The sequence below is a fragment of the Labrus bergylta genome, chromosome 7, assembly GCF_963930695.1.
Source record: "Labrus bergylta chromosome 7, fLabBer1.1, whole genome shotgun sequence".
NCBI classification, from domain to species: domain Eukaryota; kingdom Metazoa; phylum Chordata; class Actinopteri; order Labriformes; family Labridae; genus Labrus; species Labrus bergylta.
This window is the reverse complement of record NC_089201.1, coordinates 32,945,869-32,972,451: the sequence shown is the minus strand read 5'-3', so window position 1 is coordinate 32,972,451 and position 26,583 is coordinate 32,945,869. Positions and strand designations below refer to the sequence as shown.

General features: G+C 37.5%; 3 protein-coding genes across 14 annotated transcripts in view; 1 reads left to right on the top strand and 2 right to left on the bottom strand.

Annotated features, from left to right (window-relative positions):
* Positions 1 to 2,375, bottom strand: part of LOC110004345 (liprin-beta-1) — a 38,878-nt gene extending 36,503 nt beyond the window's left edge. The window contains 2 exon segments of the mRNA XM_065957453.1: positions 1,813 to 1,893; positions 1,998 to 2,375. Coding sequence (XP_065813525.1) covers positions 1,813 to 1,893 — 81 coding nt within the window. The 5' untranslated portion in view covers positions 1,998 to 2,375.
* LOC136179750 (NLR family CARD domain-containing protein 3-like) overlaps positions 1 to 26,583 on the top strand; it is a 497,803-nt gene that overhangs the window by 429,398 nt on the left and 41,822 nt on the right. The window lies entirely within an intron of this gene.
* zgc:110339 (uncharacterized protein LOC550490 homolog) lies at positions 6,970 to 15,582 on the bottom strand. 2 transcript variants are annotated; one of them, XM_065957448.1, is made up of 6 exons: positions 15,281 to 15,582; positions 12,445 to 12,496; positions 12,024 to 12,211; positions 11,050 to 11,205; positions 10,812 to 10,922; positions 6,970 to 9,864 (listed from the first exon to the last, which is right to left on the bottom strand). In XM_065957448.1, exons 1-6 carry the CDS (start codon positions 15,425 to 15,427, stop codon positions 9,751 to 9,753), a joined length of 768 nt encoding a protein of 255 aa, XP_065813520.1. In that variant the 5' UTR covers positions 15,428 to 15,582; the 3' UTR covers positions 6,970 to 9,750. The 2 variants fall into 2 exon arrangements, with proteins under 2 accessions (XP_065813520.1, XP_065813522.1); XM_065957450.1 differs by having other exon boundaries at positions 15,192 to 15,308.

Below are 26,583 nucleotides of genomic sequence, written 5' to 3'. Positions count from 1 at the left end.
TAACTTCATATTTATTTATTTATTGCCACACCCTCACCAAACCCTATTCTTCAACCTTTAAAGGAGCAGTATGTAACTCTGACCCCTAGTGTTTAAAATGGGGACTGCAGTCCAAACATCATAGAGAGCTGTCTCCCCCCCTCCTCTCTAGAGTGGATGCTCACTCAGGTCACCATGTGGTGGACTCTGAAGCTTCAGTGTTTATCCAGCTCTGCATGGGTCTGTAAACCTTTCTGTGTTCTAACCTCTCTCCATTTTTCAAAAGCATCTCCAATATTGATCCTAGTTTGAGCACGTTTCTGCTCGTGGAGCTTATTAGAAACATGCAGAGGCTTTTTAGGTCAGGTACAATCACTTCTATCTGAACCACTTCTCTTGACCGCTTCCATCGCTGCAACACCTGTTGACCTGATAACTGCTCTCATATCTGACAAACAGAGGGGCGTCCAAAACGGCCGTGTGGGGGGGGGTCTTAAAAGCGCCTACCTCTGGTCCAAACAAATCCAGAGCATTCAGGAGCAGAATCTAAAGTTAGAAGGAGGACATACTGGCTGCTGCATTGTTGTCAGAGAAGCCAGCACTTCAACATAGCATGTTTCCTTAATGATCAGATAGTAAGATACCTTTATCATCTCACTCTCTACACAGCTCACTGATTGGACATTTAATCTGAAAGATTTTCTTCTTTTTAGATCCACATATAAGTACATATTTTTATATACTTCAAGTCCATGCACATGTGTTGTTGTTTTGAATGCACATTATTTTTCTACTTTTTAAATCTTTATCTGTATTTTATATTTATTTATTTATACTGTTACAGTTTCAGAGAGAAACGATCTTTAGAACAGACAATAAAGCTGACTTTGACTTTTAAGTTGATCCCAGCTGATCCAACACTGACTAACAATAAGTATTTAAATCACTCACATTTTCCTCTGCAAACTTTACATACATGGATGTATTTATTTAAAACAAGGACAGTGCACATTAATGAACATCAACATGTAAATATGTCAGATGAAGTCATATGTTATTATTATTATGTACTAATTTACATAAAACAAAAACAACAACATAAGGTGAACATGAGTCGACAGAGACACATTTATACAAGAACAAAAAGTGTCTGTGTGATGTTTAAAACACAGCAGGAGAAAGTGACCTGCAGAGTTAAAGTTTCTGCTGCAGGATGTAAAGAGTCGGAGTATTAAAGTGCTGCAGTTTTGCACATGATTATGATGTATTGATGTAAACTGCAGCCTGTAACTTTAAAGTGCTGCTGTGATTGCACTTCGCCCTAAATCAGCGAGTTTGCATCTTCAGACATGTGAATGCACATCCTGCTGCTCTCAGTTAGATACATAGATGTGTTTATGCATGCAGGGTTAGATGTATGTTTGTAGGCATAAAGGTCATGGATCTGCTTCGTTCTGAGCCACGGCTTCAGATGACCCTTGGAAGAGACAAAGCTGGACTCGTTTTCTGACGCTGCGTGTCTAACGGAGCATCATTATGGTGACATGAAGCGTCTCATTCTTTGTTTGTATTTGATCTTTCCCTCTCGTTGTGTTGCTGCACTTCTGTTTGGTCTCCTGTAAGTGTCAGCTGGTCGCCTCTGTTGGTGCGTGACACGTTGAAATAACGATAAAATATCTGAAGTGTTTTGCAAAAAGTTTAATCAAAAATATCTAACATTTTGTTTTAACATTTAGGACGTATTTTTTTATTGTAAGCGCCCTTTTTGTAACTTTTCAAAGTTGTATTTTTTGTATTTTGTCTCTCCTTAGTAAAACAAATCAAACTTCTTACCGCAATGACGAGTCCGATGGTCTCTGAGAGAGCTGCGCAGAAGATCAGAGACACGCAGACGAAACCAAAACACCTCTGCATCTGCAAAAGACAACACACACACATTAAACACAAAAAGACAAAACAAGGAGCAAACGTTTCCAGAGAACAAAAACTCAAGTGACAAAGACGAAGCACTGACTGACCTTTGAGTGTGTGTCTGTGTGTTTCAGCAGCTGGAGTGTGTGTCTGTGTGTTTCAGCAGCTGGAGTGTGTGTCTGTGTGTTTCAGCAGCTGGAGTGTGTGTCGGTGTGTTTCAGCAGCTGGAGTGTGTGTCTGTGTGTTTCAGCAGCTGGAGTGTGTGTCGGTGTGTTTCAGCAGCTGGAGTGTGTGTCTGTGTGTTTCAGCAGCTGGAGTGTGTGTCTGTGTGTTTCAGCAGCTGGAGTGTGTGTCTGTGTGTTTCAGCAGCTGGAGTGTGTGTCGGTGTGTTTCAGCAGCTGGAGTGTGTGTCTGTGTGTTTCAGCAGCTGGAGTGTGTGTCGGTGTGTTTCAGCAGCTGGAGTGTGTGTCTGTGTGAAGGTTTCAGTGTTTGGGATGAATCCAGGTCTCCTCCACCTTTATAGTCGCTTGAGCTGCACTCCCTGCGCTGCTATTGGCTCGCGTCAGCAGCCCCCTCCCCCTCCCCCTCCTCCTGCAGGTCACGAACAGATCCATAATGAAAGTCAATGATAATATCCTATAATAATATCCAATAATAGCGTCATCACTCTCTCCTTTGTCCCCGTCGGAGACCTGAGATGAAATTTCAAAAAAGAAAAAAGAAAATGTTTTTTCTGTTTTTCTGTCTGATTCATTACACGTTTAAAGGAGCACACGCGGTCCTGCACACCTTCACAACATGCTTACCTTCTTCTATCAGGAGTTTAAATCTATTATTTAATCATCTGATGTTGATTTAGACATCTTCATTCATGTTAAAATGTTTTTAAAAATGTCTCCAATCAGCTTTAAAGTGATAATATAACAGTGAAAAAATGAAAAAGTAATAAATAAATAATGAAAAATGAATCTTTGAAAATGTTTAGAGATTCGTTTTTAGTTTCCATCCATTCTCTCTGAGTGTCATCCAGTAAATCAAATCTGTTCCAAGCAGCAACGTCCGATGGTGAAACATCAACCGATGTAAAAGTGTAAAATCCTGCAGTTCCTCGAGTGTCCACTAGAGGCTGACTGCCGAAGCACAGGAAGTCACATAAGCCTCGTTTCCATCAAGCGGTGCGGTGTGGTTCAGCACAGTTTGGTACGGTTTCCACAGCCAAACGGAGCCTTGTACCCGGACGACAAAACAAGAAGTGTGTCTCGCCCCGCTTGGATTGGTTGAACAGAAAAGTGGCAAAAAAGAAGGACTGAATGTCAACTCTTATGCCAACTGTATGTTTTCTTATCATCTGTGCAAACTAATAAAAACATAAAAAAAATGTAAAAAGTAGGACGGTACGGATCAGTTATTCTGGGACCATTCCTAACTTTTACCGGCGGAAACGTTAAGAAATGCGTACCGAACCCGAACCGAACCGCTTGGTGGAAACGAGGCTTCACTCCTTCATTCACTTATTGTGGTTGTACTTTTAGAATTTCTGATGACAGGAAACGTTTTTGGGCTAACCTTAAAGCCGCGGTACGTAGCATCAACAGAAAGACAAAAATGATCCTCAAAGCGTCACACTCTTTCTTTGTCCGTCGTTTCTGCGCCGTTCTTTTTCACGATCCTCCCCCCCCAGATTTCAGAGGATGCCTGTCTGAAACATTCAGAGGACATCCACAGGTCGTTTTTTAAAAGATGCCAAAAAGCTTTAATATCCAGACTCATAAAGGTTGATGTTTTCTCAGCCCCTGAAACTGTTTCATTAAATCTGAAATGCCTGAGAGAAAACTCAGGATGGGATTTTAATCTCATTTAAGTATTTAACAGCAGCTCTCTCCCCAATAAAACAAATAAACACAGCGAGGCTAAACATTCACAATAATCTGGTTTTGATTCTAATAATCAATTTTAATAACAAACATTAACTGACCATCGTCACACACAGAGCTCACCTGGATCCCAGCAGAGACTCACTGTTACCCAGCAACCTCCTGTGTTGAAACATGAAGCCGATGCTGAAGTGTAACATCCTGCAGTTCCTGGAGTGTCCACTAGAGGCTGGCTGCAGAAGCACAGGAAGTCACATACACACCCATTCTAAAAAGCCTGTTTTTACAGCAGAGATGAACATGTTTACAGCCTGGTTCAAAAAACCAAATAGGTGTGATTAGCTCATGTCTGGATGGACACACACTGTACGGGGGGTGAATGTTTTGATGACTCATCAGTTTTGATTTGATGAAGGATAAGAGTTATTCACAATAAGGCGTGTAGCTGACCTGATTGACAGGTGGGCGCGGTGTAACGGTTTGTCAGGAGGTTTAAAACCCGCCTCAGCTCCAGCTCTCAGCCTGTCCTTAGGTTGACTGAAAGTTAGCCTGAGACAGCATTTCCAGCATGGAGACCGCCATCGATGGGACTCCAGCGCCCCCTGCAGGGACAGACGGGTGACGTCACTCAGGCTTCAAACATTCATTTTTACAGTCTGTGTGTAAAATAGACATAAAAAGTGACAATCCCAGCAGACATAGACGGGCAGAGACATAGAATCGTTCAATATAATGTTTAAAACAAACTCCAGCTCCGAGGTCCTGCAGGCCACAGCTCCTCTGAGATAAACCGTCCTGTGCACGTCTCAGGTTACATTCATGAGGAGTAAGAAATGATCTCACTGAGGTCTCAAACATCTGGGTGTCAGATAGCAATCATTCATCTTCTTCACAGGATGACACAGTGAGCTATTCACGCAGCCGTCACCGTGGCTTTAGCATCGCTTTGCTTCTCCATCCTCGTGTGTTCATCTCTTCATTTTTATTATTTCTTTAATTTTGTTTTGCTTCATCAAGCTGCAGTTGGTCCCGTTTTAATCGTACGCTTTTCCATTTTATTTGTTTTTCCTGCAATTCCACGAGCCAAGCCCTGCAGCCGGTCCCAACACGTTTGGAAATTTAACCCAAACCGTTACAAACCAAAGTCCATGCTGACATTTAATGTACTACATTGTTCTGTAGGTGGATATATGTGTGTGTGAGTGTGTGTGTGTGTTTCAGTTGTTATTATGCTAAGTGTGCAAAAGTTCAAGCTCAGTAAATCAACATTTTTTGTCGAGATATTTTAGGTTCAAGGACATAAAAATATAATTTAGCGATTCTTTCTGTTAACCGACATGAGCCGATTCTTTGAAGCAGATTTAACGACGTAATGATGTTTATTTTGAAGTGAATTGATGACAGAGCTAAACGCAGATCAATGAAAGGCTCAGTTGATGTGTGTGTGCTGTTTGTGTGACCGTCTGGGTTGTGATCACTCCTCATTCAGATGGGATCGACGGACACAGGACTCTGGGAGACAAACCCGGTCTGGCTGGAAAGAGGGACATGGGTCAGGAGGAGGACTTCAGAACAGGTCTGTCTCTGTCACACTCACAAAAACACTCTGTCACTGTTTGAAGACAAACTCTATGATGATCTGAACTGATACTACTGAAGCCTTCATGTTTCAGTTAGCTTAAAGGTGACATATCCTCCTCCTCTTCTTCAGTTTAAATAAGTCTCAGAGCTCCTCAAAACATGTGTGTGAAGTTTCTTGTTCTAAATCCACTCTGATCCTGTATTTGATCATGTCTATAAACCCCTCTATTTCAGCCCTGCTCAGAACAGGCTGTTTCTGTGTCTGTACCTTTAAATATGTAAATGAGCTGTGTCTGACCACGCCCCCTCTCTGGAAGGGCTTGGATGTACTCGGTGCTTTCTCGCTCCATGTCCTATTGTTTATGGTGAGAAGGCAGACTCAGAGGGCAGAACAAACACCTAGCTGTGGGAGTGTCACCCACCTGGGGGAGGGGCTACTGCCCTTTGTGATGTCATGAAGGGAAAATCTCCAAACGGCCTGTTTGAGCACACATTTTCTGAAAAGTGGAGCAGGCAAAAGACGGAGAGGATGGACTTTTCTCATCATTGGGGGGTTTGTAGACTATAGACACATATTAGTGTGTAGAAGTGGATTTTATAGAATATGTGACCTTTAACGATACTTCTCCAGACATTTCTAGAAGGATTCGTTTTCTTGACGTTTGTTTTTTTTACCTCTTTTCTGACTCTCTTCTCTGTCTTGTTGAAGCGTTTTCAAAGGATTTCTTAGTATTTCTCCTTGAAGGCAAACATGGAGATGTCTGGAGATATTTCCACGTATCAAGCCCTTCTGTTGCAGAGAACACATGCTGCAGATTCAGAAACAAAGCAGATACAATCGTCCCAAAGAAATGCAACGCCTGGAACGCACTGCAAACTAAGACGAAATGACTGCATTAACATTGAAGGTGCTGAAAATATAGAAACGATATGAAGTCAGAAAACACAAATTCAGAAAACATCTTCATTAGGACAAACACTCATCGTCTCATCCAGGCCGGACTCACTTTAAATCTTATAGTCGCTGAATATATTCTCTGTCGTCAAACTCTTCCACTTTAGAGCGCCCCCTACAGGCGTGCTGCTCTTCTGTTGAGAGGGCTGGATTTGCAGCGTTCGTCTTGATGCAGACGTGTTCTTCATAGATATTATTTATATATATTTATATTTATATATGTTTGCAACGCGTTTGAAGTTGATGTCGTTGTGTTTCAACTTTTTGCAGCTTCGTCTCAGTCGTTGCATTTCTTTTGGAAATTGTTGTTTGCTTCTATTTTGTATCTGCTTCACGGTTATATCAGAACGTTACTCCTTTCAGCGTTCTCACTTGTCAGCCATCGTATCGCTGCCTACAGGGTAGCAAACTTTGGATGACGTTAACAGGCTGCTGTTTGCCTCCACAGGAGCCATGAGAATAGCAGATGGAGATATCATCCACACTGTCGTTGACTTCTTGTCCTACCTCAAACTTAAAGGTATGTTGATCTTCTGTTAGTAACTGATGACTGAGGTGTATTAACTACAAGCCTTCTACAAAATGTCTGAACAGTGATATGTTAAAATCTGAATGATGAAAAAATCCAAAGACAATGAGCAGAGGCAGACTGAGTGTGAAACGCATGAGTCTTATTTAAGAGGCTTTAATGTTCTGTCGGTCACGAGGAGGAGAGTGGAGGAAGGTCAACAGCTTGTTTGAAAGGCTTTATAATTACAGGACAATTAACACACAAGTGAAGCCTTCTGACATCACTTCAACTAATAAACCTCTTCACTGACACACAAGTCTCAGACCCAGAACTAAATCAAAGTTCATGTGCTCCTTCATTTTCCAACATGTTTTTACCTCTAACTTTAGACTGTTTCACGTCTTTAAAGATCCAATCAGTGAGCTGTGTAGAGAGTGAGATGATAAAGGTATCTTACTATCTGATCATTAAGGAAACATGTTATGTTGAAGTGCTGGCTTCTCTGACAACAATGCAGCAGCCAGTATGTCCTCCTTCTAACTTTAGATTCTGCTCCTGAATGCTCTGGATTTGTTTGGACCAGAGAAGGTAGGCGCTTTTAAGACACGCCCCCACACGGCCGTTTTGGACGCCCCTCGGTTTGTCAGATATGAGAGCAGTTATCAGGTCAACAGGTGTTGTAGTGATGGAAGCGGTCAAGAGAAGTGGTTCAGATAGAAGTGATTGTACCCGACCTAAAAAGCCTCTGCATGTTTCTAATAAGCTCCACGAGCAGAAACGTGCTCAAACTAGGATCAATATTGGAGATGCTTTTGAAAAATGGAGAGAGGTTAGAACACAGAAAGGTTTACAGACCCATGCAGAGCTGGATAAACACTGAAGCTTCAGAGTCCACCACATGGTGACCCCAATTAAAATGATCTTTATATTTAGACTGATGTCCTTTCTTCAGTTTGTCTAAATGCTTCTCAACTCTTCTAGCCTCCGGACCCACCACCAGCTCCTCCCTGAAAAATAACGCCCCTAATTTCTGATATTTTTCAACCAATCCGATTCATTTAATGCAAAATGGTGCAGTTTGCAGTTTGCAGCTTCCATTTGTACCTCAGACGATGCAAAACATCTGACGGGAGCAAGAAACTGAACAAAACTAACACATTTAAAAAAGCACTTGACTGGTTTGACACCTGAATTTTTTTCCAGGCACATGCTCGCGACCCAATGGTAACACTTCCACGACCCACCTTTGGGTACCGACCCACCAGTTGAGAACCAGTGGTTTAAAAGACATTACCTGTTGGACTGTTGTGTCTCATATCTGACGTTTATCATGATGACATCCACAGGAGTTACGTATTAAACATATTTATGTCTCTGTGCAGTTTTTAGGAGGTGTGTTGCCTCTGTTGATTTTTAAATCCATTCCAGTTTTTTATTAAAGAAATCCTGAAGAGACATTTTCTGGTTCTGTTCTCAGAGTTTTGATGAATTTATGTCAGATTTGAATCAATGAAAATTCTTTTGAGAGCTGGTTTAGTAATGTTCTGTGTGTGTGTGTGTGTGTGTGTGTGTGTGTGTGTGTGTGTGTGTTAACAGAGATGGGAGCCTTGGACACCCTGCCGTCCTCTGTGACATCAGAAGAACTGGCCAATCCCTGAAGTTTGTGTCTTTGCGCCCGCTGTTTGTGTTTGTGCTGAGTGGGCGTCTCCTTTCACACCAAACATCCGATTCTTTAACACACTATCACTTCGGTCCGATCTTTGTGCTGCTGTAAATAAATCTTGAGATCCCCTGACTGAAGGAGGATCCAGCCAATGAAAAGCCATCACTGTATTATCATCTTCATATATATCATCATGGTCTGATTTCAGAGAGTGGACTGAATTAAACTATGGCACTGGACTCACTGGACAACTCGAGTGGATTTCTTTGCATCAGTCACAATCACAATATGTATCACCTTCAAATTCATTCTTCTAATTCTAATAATGGAGAACAGCTGTTAGTTCACGTTAAACATGGCTTCAAATGTTTGTTTGTTCACTGCAATATGACGTTTTGTCAAGGGGTGGTTCATCGTTCGACTGATTTTATCTTCATCATCAAAGTCACTGAGTTTTTATTTTCAAACATTTCCTCACATGGATTCTCTCAGCTTCTAACCATGTGTAAGACCATCACTGCCAAGACATTTAAACACAGTGACTGTTGTCAGTGAGGTTTTATTGTCTTTAGATGAATCATTCTTCATCTACAAACAGAGCAGGACTCCAGCGTACTCTTTGTTATTTATAAAAACCCAACATGAATCCACCATGAGCACAATCCACTGGATCAGAACCAGACTCATGTAGAACAGAGACCTGGATCAGAACCAGACTCATGATGAACAGGTAGAAACCTGGATCAGAACCAGACTCATGAAGAACAGACAGAAACCTGGATCAGAACCAGACTCATGATGAACAGACAGAAACCTGGATCAGAACCAGACTCATAGTCTGCAGAGCTGGATAAACACTGAAGCTTCAGAGTCCACCACATGGTGACCTGAGTGAGCATCCACTCTAGAGAGGAGGGGGGGGGCAGCTCTCTATAATGTTTAGAATTTAGACTGCAGTACCCATTTTAAACACTAGGGGTCCTTTAAATAATAAAAATAAAAAAGGGTCCGGGAGTAGATCCTTGTGGCTCACCTCAAAGAAATGTGACGATACAAACAGATACAAACAGATACAAACAGATACAAACAGATACAAACAGATACAAACAGATTCTTGTCGATTAGAGCGAGTTAATATGTTTCTGTTTACAGTTACATGATGAGATTTTCAGGTACAAACACAAATGTTCCAAGGAGCTTTAAAAAGACAGCACTTCATACGGATTGTCCGTTAATGTGAGAAGATGAAGGCGCCAGTCAGAGATGGCGTGTGATGTCACCACGGTAGGACGTTTCCTCTGAAGTCTTTAAATCCTCCGTGATCTTTTTCTGACAGAGCAGAGAGGACGGAGAGCAGAGCAGAAACACTCTCCTGTACGGACAGATCAGCCTGAAACACACGCACGCACGCACGCACACTGGTAAATGACAGTTTTAGACGATGCATTCAGGGCTGTGTGAAAAGCTGGTTAATGACAGTAATTACTTTTTCACACTGTTTCATGGTGATTCGGTTTTAAAGGTCCTGGTTGATTTTGCACAGACATTAAAGTGTTCATATCAGGACACCCTGACTTCTCTGTTTGTTACCTCTGTATCAGATTTAACAAAGTGATGTCTGCTTTAATTACGTTTACAGAGAAGAGGATATTTTCTACCTGAAATACGACCAGGTGAGATGAGAACTATAAGACGAGACAACATGTCCTGATGTTGGAGACAAACATAACAGTGAGGTCAAAGTTAAATAAATGAGCCTCCACTCAGGACGACTAAATGATCCATGATCTGTGTGGACTTGGTTTTTAAACTTTAAAATGAAACAAAAAAAATCAAAAGATACTGACACCTGTTTGATACCACAAATAAACAAGTCATAGAAACGCAATATTTTTGTACAATTTAGACAGTGAGGAGGTGTTGGCTTTGTTGATGCCTTGTTGACACCTTCTAGAAATCCCTAAAAACTCACCTCTTCTACATCGCCTACAATCGCCTAACAGACTCTGTTCTCATCCTCCTTCTCTGACATTATTTCTTATTTGTTTGTTGTTCTTTTTCACTATATAAGTCTAATGCATTATTATTTTTATATTATTATTATTTAAACATGTGAAACGATTTCCTCTGTGCCTTTTTTGACTAGTAAACTTCACTCAGAGCTGTGAGAGAAATAAACAGAACGTTTGCATCTTTAATAGTCAGTATTTGCCGACCTGTGAATTTTAAAAGACCCCTGCAATAACATGTTAGAGTGACTGTTTGCAGGTGGTGTTCTCCTTGAACATCAAAATATTACGAACAGAACTTTATGTCAGGAAGAAAAGGAATAGTTACCAGAGGCCCCCCCATGTCGGTCCGGACCCAGCCTGGGTGCAGAGACATACACAGGATGCCGTCTGAGCCCAGATCAGCAGCCAGACACCTAGTCACCATGTTCAGAGCAGCCTGTCGGGATAACAAACACAAACAGAGCATGAACTCCATCCACACACACACACACACACACACACACACACACACACACACACACACACACACACACACAGTTTCGTTATTTTCTCAATCCTCTCACCTTGGAGGTGCGGTAAGCGTAGCTCTTGAAGTTAGCACCTTCAGCCCAGTTGTGTGTGATGGAGCCGAGGATGGAGGAGACATTGATGACGGCTGCTCTGTGAATCCCCATCCCGGAGGAGCGAGCTGCAGCCATCTGCAGCAGAGGCAGGAACGCCTAAACACCAACGACAAGCACAAACAATCAGCTGCAGACGTTACAGTCTGTTTACCTGCTGCAGACGTTACAGTCTGTTTACCCGCTGCAGACGTTACAGTCTGTTTACCCGCTGCAGACGTTACAGCCTGTTTACCTGCTGCAGACGTTACAGCCTGTTTACCTTCTGCAGACGTTACAGCCTGTTTACCCGCTGCAGACGTTACAGTCTGTTGACCTGCTGCAGACGTTACAGTCTGTTTACCCGCTGCAGACGTTACAGCCTGTTTACCCGCTGCAGACGTTACAGTCTGTTTACCCTCTGCAGACGTTACAGCCTGTTTACCTTCTGCAGACGTTACAGTCTGTTGACCTGCTGCAGACGTTACAGCCTGTTTACCTTCTGCAGACGTTACAGCCTGTTTACCCGCTGCAGACGTTACAGTCTGTTTACCTTCTGCAGACGTTACAGCCTGTTTACCCGCTGCAGACGTTACAGCCTGTTTACCTTCTGCAGACGTTACAGTCTGTTTACCTACTGCAGACGTTACAGCCTGTTTACCTTCTGCAGACGTTACAGCCTGTTTACCTGCTGCAGACGTTACAGTCTGTTTACCTTCTGCAGACGTTACAGTCTGTTTACCTTCTGCAGACGTTACAGCCTGTTTACCTTCTGCAGACGTTACAGCCTGTTTACCTTCTGCAGACGTTACAGTCTGTTTACCTTCTGCAGACGTTACAGCCTGTTTACCTGCTGCAGACGTTACAGTCTGTTTACCTGCTGCAGAATGAAGAAGCTACTGGAGACATTTGTATCTCCTGTGCAGAGAGACGCCTACCTTGGTGACAAAGAGAGGAGCAACAGTGTTGACCTGGAAGCTCTTCATCATGGCCTCCGGGGTGACGGTGTTTAAGTCCGTGGTGTTTCCGATCGCAGCGTTATTGATCAGACAGTTGAGTCCTTCATTTCCAACGATGGACGCGACCTCCTGCAGCGCTGAGCTCACACTCTGCTCATTGTCCACGTCTGCAGACATCACAGCAAACTTCATTCACATGTTTCAGACATGTTTTTAAATGTGTTGTTAGGGTAGAATCTCTGACACGGTCATCAGAACTGTTTTTTACATTTTAACTGCGCATTAAATAAATCAAACTGAGACATGAAGAGTAATATAAATTACATTGTTTTATGTACATATTGCCCTAAAACAGACTGAAGATCTGTGTGTAATATCTCACAGCCCAACAGCGACTCACCTAGAGTCACTATATGAACACCTGGGAACGTTTTGGAGAGCTCTTGTAGATCCTGAGGGGAGAAGAACACTCAGTTATTCAGGGCAGTTTTACCTTTCCATCAGTATTATTTTAAAATAAAGCCATTACAGATTAAAGAGGTAACATCACTGCTGATACAGCATATGGTATTCTGTACAGTGTCATCTTGAAATGGTATTGAAAGAACACTTTCTATGTTTGTTTTCGGGCAAATTAGCCTCAGATCTGGATCTGTGAAGGTTCTCGGCTATAAAGGAAAATGTAACTGTAAATTGTGATTGAAGTTATTACCAACTAATAATAACATGGATCAGTTTGTTCAGCTGTGACGTTCTGCTATATGGGCTGCAGGATGAGGAAAATGCTGAGAGGATTGCAAACTATGGCGTCAGAGAGCCCTCTGCTGGACAAACTATGTGAGGACACCATTTCTAAATCCATCTGAGCATTGTGTTCTGCAGAAGTTGATCTGTTAAAGGTCACATATTCTGTAAAATCCACTTCACCATGTGTCTCTAGTCTGTCTACAAACCCCCCAATGATGAGAAAAGTCCATCCTCTCCATCTTCTGCCTGCTCCACTTTTCAGAAAATGTGTGCTCAAACAGGCCGTTTGGAGATTTTCCCTTCATGACATCACAAAGGGCAGTAGCCCCTCCCCCAGGTGGGTGACACTCCCACAGCTAGGTGTTTGTTCTGCCCTCTGAGTCTGCCTTCTCACCGTAAACAATAGGACATGGAGCGAGAAAGCACCGAGTACACCCAAGCCCTTCCACAGAGGGGGCGTGGTCAGACACAGCTCATTTACATATTTAAAGGTACAGACACAGAAACAGCCTGTTCTGAGCAGGGCTGAAATAGAGGGGTTTATAGACATGATCAAATACAGGATCAGAGTGGATTTAGAACAAGAAACTTCACACACATGTTTTGAGGAGCTCTGAGACTTATTTACACTGAAGAAGAGGAGGAGGAGGATATGTGACCTTTAAAGCAATTTTCATCTTGAAGTGTATCAGTTGATAATACCAATATGTGAAAGCTTATCATATCAGCCAATATATATTTGAGGGTCTAACAATCACCCTATATCTCATCTATCTTGAGATCTGCACCACTGATTTTCACTGTAATGTTAACTTCGTAAACCTCAGGGCACTGTGACCAGTAGGTGCAACAGCTGAATCGACATATTTAAAGAAATAGTCTCATTTGCAGCGTGTTTCAGTCATTACCTTTTTTTTTTTTTTTTTAATGTTCCTGAATAAGCTGCGTGTTTCTCTAAATGTACATCGTTTCAGCTGTTGCCAAGCCTTTGCACCTACAGGCCACCGTACAGGGGCCAAGATTTTAACTTTTTATTAATTTTATGAAACAGATGAAACTGTTGATTCTGCTGTCACTGCTCTGTTTTCAGAGGCGGCTCTGCACGCATCACTTTGATTTTGTTCTGCATTATTTGGGAGATTTTAAATACAAAGCCATCAGAGGTCCATTAAGGAAAGTAAGGTGGAATCACTTTGATAGGATTCCAAAAAAAGATTATTATCCAGCCAGCAGTCAGATAGACATCTCTTCCTACACTGTACGTTTCTAGTGTATAAAACATCAACGCAAATACAGCACTCAGCTTTTTAGTGTGTGGTTATATTTACATCAACAGTACCAGAACACTGTAGTAAAGATCACTATTTTGTTTCCTTTCACTTCCTCTCTTATCCTACTGCACCTCCTTTAGTACACTTCCTGGTTTCTCCCCTTCCCCTTGATTGGTTGCTGTTCTCACTCTGACGCTCATTGCTTAGATTGAATTCACCTGCTCACTGTTTATTTAAGACTGCACTCCCTTGCATGTGTTGCACCCTTAAAATGAACCGGTCAGAACTCGTCCAGCTTCACTTTCCAGCGTTTTCAGCCTACACACACCTCTGTGTCTCCTTCACTGCGCCTCCCTTAAAGGGCCAGAGTCTTCATTTTAAAAGGTAGAATAGAATAGAAGAGATGTTTATTGCCATTTGCACAGGTACAGGACAGTACAGGTACATTGGAATTCTTGTGCGTTTCTCCCTGAGTCAGCTCCTACAAAAAAAGTACAAATTATATAGAAAATAGAAAAGCATTATAAGAAAAAAAGAGTAGAAAAGTACAAAAAAAAGTTAAAATAAATAAGTTGTAGTAACAGCTAAGTGGTTTAAAATAAACTGTAAATAAAACACAGTATTTACTGTTTACTCTTAGAAATTTAAATTAACTTAAATACTTCTGCAAATTAACTTATTTTAAGTAGACACACTGATATAACAAAATGACAAAAAATCTGAAAAAGCATTTTCAGCGTGTTACACATGCTCACTTTTGATCTTCACATGGTGAGGCAGTTCAGCACCGGAGAGGGTTTTTGTTTTTACTACTATTTTAGTTATTATCTAGTCCACTTTAATTTGTCTAAGTACTTTATTGATCCTTATTTTCTTCAGAAAGTAAATGTAATTTGACTTTGTTATTGTGCTCATATTTGATTTGTTTCGATGTGTTTTCTGTTCCCCTCTTATTGAACTGAATTGACAAATGAAACCCTGTTTACCAACATACTCAGGTTTCCTTGTGGGATTCCTGCATCCTGACCCCGATGCCCATGGTGATAGTTTCTCAACTTTGAACCCTTAACAGCCACAGTAACAGTCTGGCTGCTGAAACAGTGACAGAACTGTTCGGGTCCATACTAACCCGCAGCCCTACAGACCTCTTCTTCTGCATGTGTTGTATCTGTGCTGGTATAAAGCATTAGAAGCCCATGCGGTAGGTAGGTCTACTACCGTGGAGGCGGTCGGGTTGCGGGCTGTCGCTATGATCGTGGCCGGTCTGCTGCTGCTCTTCGCCAGCTGCTTCACCGTGTGCAGCCCGATGCCTCTGCTGGAGCCCGTGATCAGCACGGATCTACATTTAGCCCAGGTCGCACTCATGTTCAGGTTCTGATCTCTAACCAGAGACAAACTTGTCCTTCAAGCAGTTGTTATTGTTATGTGCTGCATTCAGGTGCTCCTCGGATGGTCCCAGTTTACTCGATGGGAAGTCGTTCACGTGTTTTCAGGTCGGAGTGCAACAGCAAAAAACAAACGAAGAAGATGTCTGTTATGTTTCAGTGTATTAGTGCAATACGTGAATTAATAAATGTAACGACATTAACGAAACATACCCCCCCCCACACACACACACACACACACATTGATGACGAATATGACGTCAATTCGACAATTCGGGCACCTCAATCTTTGCCGAGTTTCCAAGTTGTCGCTCCGACTTGAGCAGACGTTCATGTGCATTTTACAACTCAGAAAATCGCTTCTCCGATGTGTCCGACAACACGTGAATGCACCTCCACCGTCGGTAATTTTACAGTGTGACACACAGCGGAAGTAAACAAACAAGAGAAGCATTATTCTGAACGCAGCTACATCTCCTCTCAGACTTTCCTGTTGTCCTAGTTCATCTTTTTTTAAAGTTTAATAAAACAACAACAATGTGTTCAGCTGAGAGTCTGAGAGAGTTTATCAACCAGCGACTAACGGCTGCTGCGGAAGACATTTTTGTAGTTTTTAAAAGAACTATCGTGGAGTAGATTTAGATTTAGATTTCTTTATTTAAAAGGGACAACGCACATTAATTAACAAGAGCAACGAAGTCATACATGTACTTCGTTGTGTTGTTCCAGCTAAATGTTCCAGATTTAGCCATGCAGGCTCAGTTTCATCTGCAGTCCCTGGCAGGTTGATGACATTTAAGAAAACATTAAAAAGCAAACAGGAAAATGAAGCACAAAAACATAGAGACAAGAACACATAAACATAACAAATAAAACAACACATACACATGGAAGTAACTGATAAAGCAGCTCACAGACATAAAATACAAATGTGTAACATATAACACATTTAAATACATTTAAACACAGACAAAAGCACCATGCACACACAAGGAGCATATATAAACACAAACAAGGAACATATATAAACACAAACAAGGAGCATATATAAACACAAACAAGGAACATATATAAACACAAACAAGGAACATATATAAACACAAAGAAGGAACATATATAAACACAAACAAGGAGCATATATAAACACAAACAAGGAACATATATAAACACAAACAAGGAGCATATATAAACACAAACAAGGAACATATATAAACACAAACAAGGAACATATATAAACACAAACAAGGAGCATATATAAACACAGACAAGGAACATATATAAACACAAACAAGGAGCATATATAAACACAAACAAGGAACATATATAAACACAAACAAGGAGCATATATAAACACAGACAAGGAACATATATAAACACAAACAAGGAGCATATATAAACACAAACAAGGAACATATATAAACACAAACAAGGAGCATATATAAACACAGACAAGGAACATATATAAACACAAACAAGGAGCATATATAAACACAAACAAGGAACATATATAAACACAAACAAGGAACATATATAAACACAGACAAGGAACATATATAAACACAAACAAGGAACATATATAAACACAAACAAGGAGCATATATAAACAGACAAGGAGCATATATAAACACAGACAAGGAACATATATAAACACAAACAAGGAACATATATAAACACAAACAAGGAACATATATAAACACAAACAAGGAACATATATAAACACAAACAAGGAACATATACAAACACAGACAAGGAACATATATAAACACAAACAAGGAACATATATAAACACAGACAAGGAACATATATAAACACAGACAAGGAACATATATAAACAGACAAGGAGCATATATAAACACAGACAAGGAACATATATAAACACAGACAAGGAGCATATATAAACACAAACAAGGAACATATATAAACACAGACAAGGAACATATATAAACACAAACAAGGAACATATATAAACACAAACAAGGAACATATATAAACACAAACAAGGAACATATATAAACACAAACAAGGAACATATATAAACACAAACAAGGAACATATATAAACACAAACAAGGAACATATATAAACAGACAAGGAACATATATAAACACAGACAAGGAACATATATAAACACAGACAAGGAACATATATAAACACAGACAAGGAACATATATAAACACAAACAAGGAACATATATAAACACAGACAAGGAACATATATAAACACAAACAAGGAACATATATAAACACAAACAAGGAACATATATAAACACAGACAAGGAACATATATAAACACAGACAAGGAGCATATATAAACACAGACAAGGAACATATATAAACACAAACAAGGAGCATATATAAACACAAACAAGGAACATATATAAACACAGACAAGGAGCATATATAAACAGACAAGGAACATATATAAACACAAACAAGGAACATATATAAACACAGACAAGGAACATATATAAACACTGACAAGGAGCATATATAAACACAGACAAGGAACATATATAAACACAGACAAGGAGCATATATAAACACAGACAAGGAACATACATAAACACAGACAAGGAGCATATATAAACAGACACGGAACATATATAAACACAGACAAGGAGCATATATAAACACAAACAAGGAACATATATAAACACAGACAAGGAGCATATATAAACAGACACGGAACATATATAAACACAGACAAGGAGCATATATAAACAGACAAGGAGCATATATAAACACAAACAAGGAACATATATAAACACAGACAAGGAACATATATAAACACAGACAAGGAGCATATATAAACACAGACAAGGAACATATATAAACACAGACAAGGAACATATATAAACACAAACAAGGAACATATATAAACACAGACAAGGAACATATATAAACACAGACAAGGAACATATATAAACACAAACAAGGAACATATATAAACACAGACAAGGAACATATATAAACACAAACAAGGAACATATATAAACACAGACAAGGAACATATATAAACACAAACAAGGAACATATATAAACACAAACAAGGAACATATATAAACACAAACAAGGAACATATATAAACACAGACAAGGAACATATATAAACACAGACAAGGAGCATATATAAACAGACACGGAACATATATAAACACAGACAAGGAGCATATATAAACACAAACAAGGAACATATATAAACACAGACAAGGAGCATATATAAACAGACACGGAACATATATAAACACAGACAAGGAGCATATATAAACAGACAAGGAACATATATAAACACAGACAAGGAGCATATATAAACAGACAAGGAACATATATAAACACAGACAAGGAGCATATATAAACACAGACAAGGAACATATATAAACACAGACAAGGAACATATATAAACACAGACAAGGAGCATATATAAACAGACAAGGAACATATATAAACACAGACAAGGAACATATATAAACACAGACAAGGAACATATATAAACACAGACAAGGAACATATATAAACACAAACAAGGAGCATATATAAACACAGACAAGGAACATATATAAACACAAACAAGGAACATATATAAACACAGACAAGGAACATATATAAACACAGACAAGGAACATATATAAACACAGACAAGGAACATATATAAACAGACAAGGAACATATATAAACACAGACAAGGAACATATATAAACACAGACAAGGAACATATATAAACACAGACAAGGAACATATATAAACACAGACAAGGAACATATATAAACACAGACAAGGAACATATATAAACACAGACAAGGAACATATATAAACACAGACAAGGAACATATATAAACACAGACAAGGAACATATATAAACACAGACAAGGAACATATATAAACACAGACAAGGAGCATATATAAACAGACACGGAACATATATAAACACAGACAAGGAGCATATATAAACACAAACAAGGAACATATATAAACACAGACAAGGAGCATATATAAACACAAACAAGGAACATATATAAACACAGACAAGGAACATATATAAACACAAACAAGGAACATATATAAACACAGACAAGGAGCATATATAAACACAAACAAGGAACATATATAAACAGACACGGAACATATATAAACACAGACAAGGAGCATATATAAACACAAACAAGGAACATATATAAACACAGACAAGGAGCATATATAAACACAAACAAGGAACATATATAAACACAGACAAGGAGCATATATAAACACAAACAAGGAACATATATAAACACAGACAAGGAGCATATATAAACACAAACAAGGAACATATATAAACACAGACAAGGAACATATATAAACACAAACAAGGAACATATATAAACACAGACACGGAACATATATAAACACAGACAAGGAACATATATAAACACAAACAAGGAACATATATAAACACAGACAAGGAACATATATAAACACAAACAAGGAACATATATAAACACAGACAAGGAACATATATAAACACAGACAAGGAACATATATAAACACAGACAAGGAACATATATAAACAGACAAGGAACATATATAAACACAGACAAGGAACATATATAAACACAGACAAGGAACATATATAAACACAGACAAGGAACATATATAAACACAAACAAGGAACATATATAAACACAGACAAGGAACATATATAAACACAGACAAGGAACATATATAAACACAGACAAGGAACATATATAAACACAGACAAGGAGCATATATAAACAGACACGGAACATATATAAACACAGACAAGGAGCATATATAAACACAAACAAGGAACATATATAAACACAGACAAGGAGCATATATAAACAGACAAGGAACATATATAAACACAAACAAGGAACATATATAAACACAGACAAGGAACATATATAAACACAGACAAGGAGCATATATAAACAGACAAGGAACATATATAAACACAAACAAGGAACATATATAAACAGACAAGGAACATATATAAACACAAACAAGGAACATATATAAACACAGACAAGGAGCATATATAAACACAAACAAGGAACATATATAAACACAGACAAGGAGCATATATAAACACAAACAAGGAACATATATAAACACAGACAAGGAGCATATATAAACAGACAAGGAACATATATAAACACAAACAAGGAACATATATAAACAGACAAGGAACATATATAAACACAAACAAGGAACATATATAAACACAGACAAGGAGCATATATAAACACAAACAAGGAACATATATAAACACAGACAAGGAGCATATATAAACACAGACAAGGAACATATATAAACACAGACAAGGAACATATATAAACACAGACAAGGAGCATATATAAACACAGACAAGGAACATATATAAACACAAACAAGGAACATATATAAACACAGACAAGGAACATATATAAACACAGACAAGGAACATATATAAACACAGACAAGGAACATATATAAACACAAACAAGGAACATATATAAACACAGACAAGGAACACATATAAACACAAACAAGGAACATATATAAACACAGACAAGGAACATATATAAACACAGACAAAGAACATATATAAACACAGACAAGGAACATATATAAACACAGACAAGGAACATATATAAACACAGACAAGGAACATATATAAACACAAACAAGGAACATATATAAACACAGACAAGGAACATATATAAACACAGACAAGGAACATATATAAACACAGACAAGGAACATATATAAACACAGACAAGGAGCATATATAAACAGACACGGAACATATATAAACACAGACAAGGAGCATATATAAACACAAACAAGGAACATATATAAACACAGACAAGGAGCATATATAAACAGACAAGGAACATATATAAACACAAACAAGGAACATATATAAACACAGACAAGGAACATATATAAACACAGACAAGGAGCATATATAAACAGACAAGGAACATATATAAACACAAACAAGGAACATATATAAACAGACAAGGAACATATATAAACACAAACAAGGAACATATATAAACACAGACAAGGAGCATATATAAACAGACAAGGAACATATATAAACACAGACAAGGAACATATATAAACACAGACAAGGAACATATATAAACACAAACAAGGAACATATATAAACACAGACAAGGAGCATATATAAACAGACAAGGAACATATATAAACAGACAAGGAACATATATAAACACAGACAAGGAACATATATAAACACAAACAAGGAACATATATAAACACAGACAAGGAGCATATATAAACACAGACAAGGAACATATATAAACACAGACAAGGAACATATATAAACAGACAAGGAACATATATAAACACAGACAAGGAGCATATATAAACACAGACAAGGAACATATATAAACACAAACAAGGAACATATATAAACACAGACAAGGAACATATATACACACAGACAAGGAACATATATAAACACAGACAAGGAACATATATAAACACAGACAAGGAGCATATATAAACAGACACGGAACATATATAAACACAGACAAGGAGCATATATAAACACAGACAAGGAACATATATAAACACAGACAAGGAACATATATAAACACAGACAAGGAGCATATATAAACAGACAAGGAACATATATAAACACAGACAAGGAGCATATATAAACACAGACAAGGAGCATATATAAACACAGACACGGAACATATATAAACACAGACAAGGAGCATATATAAACACAAACAAGGAACATATATAAACACAGACAAGGAGCATATATAAACAGACAAGGAACATATATAAACACAAACAAGGAACATATATAAACACAGACAAGGAACATATATAAACACAGACAAGGAGCATATATAAACAGACAAGGAACATATATAAACACAAACAAGGAACATATATAAACAGACAAGGAACATATATAAACACAAACAAGGAACATATATAAACACAGACAAGGAGCATATATAAACACAAACAAGGAACATATATAAACACAGACAAGGAGCATATATAAACACAAACAAGGAACATATATAAACACAGACAAGGAGCATATATAAACAGACAAGGAACATATATAAACACAAACAAGGAACATATATAAACAGACAAGGAACATATATAAACACAAACAAGGAACATATATAAACACAGACAAGGAGCATATATAAACACAAACAAGGAACATATATAAACACAGACAAGGAGCATATATAAACAGACAAGGAACATATATAAACACAGACAAGGAACATATATAAACAGACACGGAACATATATAAACACAAACAAGGAACATATATAAACACAAACAAGGAACATATATAAACACAGACAAGGAACATATATAAACACAGACAAGGAACATATATAAACACAAACAAGGAACATATATAAACACAAACAAGGAACATATATAAACACAGACAAGGAACATATATAAACACAGACAAGGAACATATATAAACACAGACAAGGAACATATATAAACACAAACAAAGAACATATATAAACACAGACAAGGAACATATATAAACACAGACAAGGAGCATATATAAACACAGACAAGGAACATATATAAACAGACACGGAACATGTATAAACACAGACAAGGAGCATATATAAACACAGACAAGGAGCATATATAAACACAGACAAGGAACATATATAAACACAGACAAGGAGCATATATAAACACAGACAAGGAACATATATAAACACAGACAAGGAGCATGTATAAACACAGACAAGGAACATATATAAACAGACAAGGAACATATATAAACACAGACAAGGAACATATATAAACACAGACAAGGAACATATATAAACAGACAAGGAACATATATAAACACAAACAAGGAACATATATAAACAGACAAGGAGCATATATAAACACAGACAAGGAACATATATAAACAGACAAGGAGCATATATAAACACAAACAAGGAACATATATAAACACAGACAAGGAGCATATAGAAACACAGACAAGGAGCATATATAAACACAAACAAGGAGCATATATAAACACAGACAAGGAGCATATATAAACACAAACAAGGAACATATATAAACACAGACAAGGAACATATATAAACACAGACAAGGAACATATATAAACACAAACAAGGAGCATATATAAACACAGACAAGGAACATATATAAAGACAGACAAGGAGCATATATAAACACAGACAAGGAACATATATAAACACAAACAAGGAACATATATAAACACAGACAAGGAACATATATAAGCACAGACAAGGAACATATATAAACACAGACAAGGAACATATATAAACACAGACAAGGAACATATATAAACACAAACAAGGAACATATATAAACACAAACAAGGAACATATATAAGCACAGACAAGGAACATATATAAACACAGACAAGGAACATATATAAACACAAACAAGGAACATATATAAACACAAACAAGGAACATATATAAACACAGACAAGGAACATATATAAACACAGACAAGGAACATATATAAACACAAACAAAGAACATATATAAACACAGACAAGGAACATATATAAACACAGACAAGGAACATATATAAACAGACAAGGAACATATCTAAACACAAACAAGGAACATATATAAACAGACAAGGAGCATATATAAACACAGACAAGGAACATATATAAACAGACAAGGAGCATATACAGTATAAGCACACACAAGGAGCATATATAAACACAAACAAGGAACATATATAAACACAGACAAGGAACATATATAAACACAGACAAGGAACATATATAAACACAGACAAGGAGCATATATAAACACAGACAAGGAGCATATATAAACACAGACACGGAACATATATAAACACAGACAAGGAGCATATATAAACACAAACAAGGAACATATATAAACACAGACAAGGAGCATATATAAACAGACAAGGAACATATATAAACACAAACAAGGAACATATATAAACACAGACAAGGAACATATATAAACACAGACAAGGAGCATATATAAACAGACAAGGAACATATATAAACACAAACAAGGAACATATATAAACAGACAAGGAACATATATAAACACAAACAAGGAACATATATAAACACAGACAAGGAGCATATATAAACACAAACAAGGAACATATATAAACACAGACAAGGAGCATATATAAACACAAACAAGGAACATATATAAACACAGACAAGGAGCATATATAAACAGACAAGGAACATATATAAACACAAACAAGGAACATATATAAACAGACAAGGAACATATATAAACACAAACAAGGAACATATATAAACACAGACAAGGAGCATATATAAACACAAACAAGGAACATATATAAACACAGACAAGGAGCATATATAAACAGACAAGGAACATATATAAACACAGACAAGGAACATATATAAACAGACACGGAACATATATAAACACAAACAAGGAACATATATAAACACAAACAAGGAACATATATAAACACAGACAAGGAACATATATAAACACAGACAAGGAACATATATAAACACAAACAAGGAACATATATAAACACAAACAAGGAACATATATAAACACAGACAAGGAACATATATAAACACAGACAAGGAACATATATAAACACAGACAAGGAACATATATAAACACAAACAAAGAACATATATAAACACAGACAAGGAACATATATAAACACAGACAAGGAGCATATATAAACACAGACAAGGAACATATATAAACAGACACGGAACATATATAAACACAGACAAGGAGCATATATAAACACAGACAAGGAGCATATATAAACACAGACAAGGAACATATATAAACACAGACAAGGAGCATATATAAACACAGACAAGGAACATATATAAACACAGACAAGGAGCATGTATAAACACAGACAAGGAACATATATAAACAGACAAGGAACATATATAAACACAGACAAGGAACATATATAAACACAGACAAGGAACATATATAAACAGACAAGGAACATATATAAACACAAACAAGGAACATATATAAACAGACAAGGAGCATATATAAACACAGACAAGGAACATATATAAACAGACAAGGAGCATATATAAACACAAACAAGGAACATATATAAACACAGACAAGGAGCATATATAAACACAGACAAGGAGCATATATAAACACAAACAAGGAGCATATATAAACACAGACAAGGAGCATATATAAACACAAACAAGGAACATATATAAACACAGACAAGGAACATATATAAACACAGACAAGGAACATATATAAACACAAACAAGGAGCATATATAAACACAGACAAGGAACATATATAAAGACAGACAAGGAGCATATATAAACACAGACAAGGAACATATATGAACACAAACAAGGAACATATATAAACACAGACAAGGAACATATATAAGCACAGACAAGGAACATATATAAACACAGACAAGGAACATATATAAACACAGACAAGGAACATATATAAACACAAACAAGGAACATATATAAACACAAACAAGGAACATATATAAGCACAGACAAGGAACATATATAAACACAGACAAGGAACATATATAAACACAAACAAGGAACATATATAAACACAAACAAGGAACATATATAAACACAGACAAGGAACATATATAAACACAGACAAGGAACATATATAAACACAAACAAAGAACATATATAAACACAGACAAGGAACATATATAAACACAGACAAGGAACATATATAAACAGACAAGGAACATATCTAAACACAAACAAGGAACATATATAAACAGACAAGGAGCATATATAAACACAGACAAGGAACATATATAAACAGACAAGGAGCATATACAGTATAAGCACACACAAGGAGCATATATAAACACAAACAAGGAACATATATAAACACAGACAAGGAACATATATAAACACAGACAAGGAACATATATAAACACAGACAAGGAGCATATATAAACACAGACAAGGAGCATATATAAACACAAACAAGGAGCATATATAAACACAGACAAGGAACATATATAAACACAGACAAGGAGCATATATAAACACAGACAAGGAGCATATATAAACACAGACAAGGAACATATATAAACAGACAAGG